Consider the following 6,000-nt stretch of genomic DNA (forward strand, 5'->3'; position numbering starts at 1 on the left):
CTACAAAGCAAAGCATCAGCAGCGCTGGGGCTGGACGTGTGGTATAACAAAAGACCTTTGCAATGCATCAGAATGAAGATCACTTGTAATGATGTAAACACTGACAGTGAGCCTTTGGCTCAGGTCACGATCCCTGGGATCAAGCCCCACATCGGGCTCCCTGCTCCATGGGAAGCCTGTTTCTCCTGTTTTCCCTGCTTGTATTCCCTCTCTCACTGTCTCTCTCTCTCTCTCTGTCAAATAAATAAATAAAATCTTTAAAAACAAAACAAAATAAAACAAAAAAACACTGACAGCTCCCAGAGACTCAGGCATGTGATGGGGCCAGGGGATGTTGTCCTGGGTGACATCAGTGCAGCAACACTTCACGCAGACTTCAGAAGAACAATGTCTCCGAAGGCCTACAGCACAGAAGATGGCTTATTTTATTCAGAATGGGTATATTCTCTAGAGCTGCTGAGTCCACACAGACAGCTATGCTTTCCTATCACTGAGGTGCCTAGATAGTAGGACCATCTTTTATTTATGAGTGGGGTGTGTGTGTGTGTGTGTGTGTGTGTGTGTGTGTGTGTGTGTGTGTGTGTTTTAATTCTCCAGGGAAAGAGACCTTTGTTTTGTCCAATTCTAATTCTACCAGGGAACTGGGGTGATCATTTCAGGTAAAAATGAAACCAAACTCATTTGACCACTTGTTAACAGTATGTCCTAGGCATGCCACTTAACTATTCTAAACCTATAAAATGGCACAAATAATGCCTACCCCATAGGGTTGTTGGAATGATTAGCTGGACAATTTATGTCCACAGGAAACATAAGGCATGCTCCCACTTGTGTATTTAAACACATATCTAATACATTAATCTGCAAGGAGAGATGTCTGAGAAGATGTTCGCCAAAATGGTAATCCTAGTTGTCTCTAAGGTGGGATTTCTGGAGGTTTTTTCCTTTGTTTTTTCTATACTGCTTGGTTTGTTTATTTGAAGGATTTAAAAATTTTTGCAATGATCAGGAAAGACCTTTACAAAAAACATAAAGCCATTTTCAAAGTGAGACAATGTATATAAAGAAAATCATACACAGTAAGTGTTCAATCAGTGGTAGATGTTATTACCGTGAAAACTTAAGAAACGATGGGTTATTCGATCCCAGAAAATCACCATTTAACTATATTTTAGACACACAAAGCCCAATCCTTAAGAATATGGTCTTTGAATAGTATTAGAAGTCTTAGCCTCAGCAAGAGGCTTTTTGTTGTCTGCAACAAAAAGAAATAAAAGGCATCCAAATCAGCAAAGAAGTCAAACTCTCCCTCTTTGCAGATGATATGATACTTTATATGGGAAACCCGAAAGACTCCAACATCAAACTGCTAGAACTCATATAGGAATTTGGTAGTGTCAGGATATAAAATCAATGCACAGAAATCTGTTGCATTTCTATACACCAACAACAAGACAGAAGAAAGAGAAATTAAGGAGTCGATTCCATTTACAATTGTACCCCAAACCATAAGACACTTATCTAACCAAATCTAACCAAAGAAGCAAAGAATCTGTACTAAGAAAACTATAGAATACTCATGAAAGAAATTGAGGAAGACATAAAGAAAAAGAAAACACTCCATGCTCATGGATTGGAAGAACAAATATTGTGAAAATGTCTGTGCCACCTACAGCAATCTACACATTTAATGTAATCCCTATCAAAATACCATCAACTTTTTTCAAAGAAATGAAACAAATAATCCTAAAATTTATATGGAACCAGAAAAAAAGCCTAAATAGCCAGAAGAATGTTGAAAAAGAAAACCAAAACTGGTGGCATCACAATTCTGGACTTCAAGCTCTATTACAAAGCTGTCAACATCAAGACAGCATGGTACTGGCACAAAAACAGACACATAGATCAATGGAACAGAATAGAGAGCCCAGAAATAGACCCTCAACTCTATGGTCAACTAATCTTAGACAAAGCAGGGAAGAATGTCCAATGGAAAAAAGACAGTCTCTTCAACAAATGGTGTTGGGAAAATTGGACAGCCACATTCAGAAGAATGAAATTGGACCATTTCCTTATACCACACATAAAAATTGACTCATAATGGATGAAAGACCTCAATGTGAGACAGGAATCCATTAAAATCCTTGAGGAGAACACAGGCAGCAACCTCTTTGACCTCAGCTGCAGCAACTTCTTCCTAGACACATCACTAAAGGCAAGGGAAGCAAGGGCAAAAATGAACTATTGGGATTTCATCAAGATAAAAAGCTTTTGCCCAGCGAAGGAAACAGTCAACAAAACCAAAAGACAACCAACAGAATGGGAGAAAATATTTGCAAATGACATATCAGATAAAGAACTAATATCCAAAATCTATAAAGAACTTATCAAACTCAACAACCAAAGAACAAATATTCCAATCAAGAAATGGGCAGAAGACATGAACAGACATTTCTGCAAAGAGGACATCCAGATGGCCAACAGACACATGAAAAAGTGATCCACATCACCTGGCATTGAGGAAATACTAATCAAAACCACAATGAGATACCACCTCACAGCAGGCAGAATGGCTAAAATTAACAAGTCAGGAAATGACAGATGTTGGTGAGGATGCGGAGAAAGGGGAACCCTCCTACACTGTTGGTGCGAATGCAAGCTGGTGCAGCCACTCTGGAAAACACTATGGAGGTTCCTCAAAAAGTTGAAAATAGAGCTACCGTATGACCCAGCAATCACACTACTGGGTATTTACCCTAAAGTTACAAATGTAGTGATCCAAAGGGGCCTGTGCACCAAATGTTTATAGCATCAATGTCCATAATAGCCAAACTATAGAAAGAGCCTAGATGTCCATCAGCAGACGAATGGATAGAGAAGATGTGGCATATATATACAATAGAATACTATGCAGCCATCAAAACCCCCCAAATCTTGCCATTTGCAACAATGTGGATGGAACTAGAGGGTATTATGCTAAGCGAAATAAGTCAATAAGAGAAAGACAATTATCATATGATCTCACTGGTATGAGGAATTTGAGAAACAAGACAGAGGGTCATAAGGGAAGGGAGGGAAAAATGAAACAGGAGAAAACCAGAGAGGTGGAAAAACCATAAGAGATTCTAAATCTCAGGAAAAAAACTGAGGGTTGTTGGAGGGGAGGGGGGTGGGAGGGATGAAGTAGCTGGGTGATGGACACTGGGGAGGGTACGTGCTATGGTGAGTGCCATGAATTGTGTAAGACTGATGAATCACAGACTTGTATCCCTGAAACAATACATTATATATTAATAAAAATTTTTTTAAAAGATATGATCCAAAAAAAAAAAAAAAGAATATGGTCTTTGTATTAGACAGTTCTGGGCTTAAATTTCAGTTCTGTATCTTTTTTCCCTTGTCAATCTTTTTTAGATGCCACATTTTTAGCAAAACACTTTATCACTTACTGCTTTGATTCCCCATCTGTAAAATGAAATGCTTTTTCCCTCCTCCAATCACCCAAATCCTACACAACGTTCAGAGCCTTCAGTGTTTCTGGCTGCCCTGAACACATGGAATTTCTGGAATACTTGAAGACTTGGTCATTTTGGAGGGGTCCTGGATTTAATCATGGAACCTGGTCACAGCCAACATAGCTAATTCCTTACACAATATCTATTCTTTCCTCTCTCTTTACCAACAGAACTTAAATTTCATGCAAGGCAGCAATGTGCCCAATTAAAAATACTCACCTCCCAGACTTCATTGCAGTTAGGGGTGGTCATGTAGTCCAGTGTGATCAGTGAAATATAAGCAGTATCCTTGTATACTACAAGAGCCTTCCAAGAAAATTGTATCCCTGATCACAATGGATACGTTCAGCTTTCATATACTCTTTGCCTTTACCTCTTTCCCCTGTTCCTGTTTAAAGCAAGACAATGACACTTAGAGAGTCAGTAGTCATTTTTACAATTATAAGAACCACCCACCAAGAGTGACAGAGCAAGCAAGCAAAAGTCAGGTCTTTGATGACTTCACAGAGATAATAAACAGATCCTGGGACACATACCCATCTTTACCAGGTTAATCAACTGTTGTCTAGATTCTGTCACATGCAACCAAAGGCAGTCCCAAGTGAATACACTACTTTATATGGTTGCTGTGAGGATTCAAATAAGATGATTGTTAAGAACTTAGCCTAGTCCCTGGAACATAGGAATAACTTAACGAATTATTTGTTGATGAGTTCTAATTTTCTTCCTAGTAAGAGGGAATCAGGAGTTGAAAATAGAGTCTATGGCATGGACTGTAACAGAGTTGGGAATGTTATTTATTCATCATTTGTAACGTTCTTAGACTCATGCCCAGCAGACAAGAAGCACTTTATAAATATTTGATAAATAAATAAAATCCTAACAAATGTTTACTAAATGCACACAATGTGTCAGGCACTGTTCTAGATGCTGGGATTACAGCAGCAAGCAAGACAGGATTCCTGCCCTTCAAGCACTTGCATTTGAGAAAGAGCAGGAGGAAAGGAACAATAAGCAAATAAATGAATACACAGGGAATTTCATGAAAATAAAAGAGGAAAATGTGATAGAGACACAGAACTCCCTGGGTGGGCTCTCCAGGGAAGGCATCTTGGAGGTGGTGACACCGAAGGTAAGACCTGATCCATAAGAAGCAGCCAGCTCTGTTAAGGAAGAACACTGCAAGCAAAGGCAAAGCAAGGCTTGCCAAAGGTCCTAAGAAGGTAGGTATGAGTTTGTTGTTATGAAGGAATAGCGTTCCTAAAATCACCAAAGGGTTGCATTTGCAAGCACAGAGAAGAATGCATACAGAGGGTAAATCCACATTTTATACTGCCTGAAACGTATACAGTTTGGGGAATCCTCTTCAAGGAAAAGAATATTAATTTAAGTACAACTATAATGTGGGGTTTTGGAAGGGAGGTTTGCGAGTGAGTGAATGGTTCTAAGGCTTAAGCTTCACGAACTTCAAAAGAAATCTATTTCAGGTTGGACCTGGGCTGATAGAGAAAAGTAGATTTAACATATAAATTCCTCAGACTCCTTTGGTAGTCGGGCATTTCATAGACCCATCTGAGGTAGATGGAATGAAAAAGCTGGCATTTATGAGAAGGATCCGGAATACATCACAGGACCCGGAGATGAGAACCTAGCTGGGCCAAATACATATTGCAACCAGAGTCTCAAACACAAGCAGGACTCCCCATGTTATCTCTCTCTAATCTACACATGCGTTTCATTCTTCTCTTTCTCTTTGAAGATCAGCTCCATGTGCTTTTCTGACACATGGAACAGGAAACCGTGGCTGCCCAGTTACACGCTGCAGCTCCCAGCTCCGGCTCCCAGGCCAGCTTCCCAGGGAAGCGGTGTGACCCACAGATTTGAATTGGGTGTCCATCTTTGTGTCAAAAAACCCCAGCATGATGGCAATGAGGAGACCACTCAACCATGAAGACAGGGACAAAGGCAGTCGCCTGAAAAGAGGAATTGTCGTGAGCGGTGGAGCAATTCGGAAATGGTGTCTGCCTCACTTGTGAGCCTCTGACTATACAGTGGCGCCGTCCAACAGAAACACAACAATACACGCCCATGTGAGCCACATATGTCATTTAACATTTTCCAGCAGGTGCATTACAGGAATACAAAGAAACAGATTAAATTAATTTTAGTAATCTATTTTCTTGAACTCAACATAGCCAAAAAAGCATTACTTTAACATATGCGATATACAAATATCTTGCATTCTTTTCTACATGCGATGTCTTGGAAATCCAACTTTGAAGATCTATATTTACAGCACATCTCAGTGTGGGCCAGCCACATTTCAAGCGCTCCAGAGACACAGGCGGCTAGCGGCTTCCATGCTGGGCAGGCAGGCCAAGATTTCTTGGCTGAGACCTGGTTGAGGCTGCTACCTGTGTACATCCCAGCAGGCCCAAGTCCGTAATGATCAAACGACATTCTCTTGCCTGACGCAGTTGTCATT

At 40.2% G+C, this 6,000-nt stretch overlaps 1 protein-coding gene across 1 annotated transcript in view; it reads right to left on the reverse strand.

Moving 5' to 3' along the window:
• NDFIP1 (Nedd4 family interacting protein 1) overlaps nt 1-3,874 on the reverse strand; it is a 75,547-nt gene extending 71,673 nt beyond the window's left edge. The window contains exon 1 of the mRNA XM_032336331.1: nt 3,735-3,874. Coding sequence (XP_032192222.1) covers nt 3,735-3,767 — 33 coding nt within the window. The 5' untranslated portion in view covers nt 3,768-3,874. The remainder of the gene's footprint in view (nt 1-3,734) is intronic.
• Nucleotides 3,875-6,000: the final 2,126 nt, after the last annotated feature.

The sequence above is a fragment of the Mustela erminea genome, chromosome 3, assembly GCF_009829155.1.
Source record: "Mustela erminea isolate mMusErm1 chromosome 3, mMusErm1.Pri, whole genome shotgun sequence".
Classification (NCBI taxonomy): domain Eukaryota; kingdom Metazoa; phylum Chordata; class Mammalia; order Carnivora; family Mustelidae; genus Mustela; species Mustela erminea.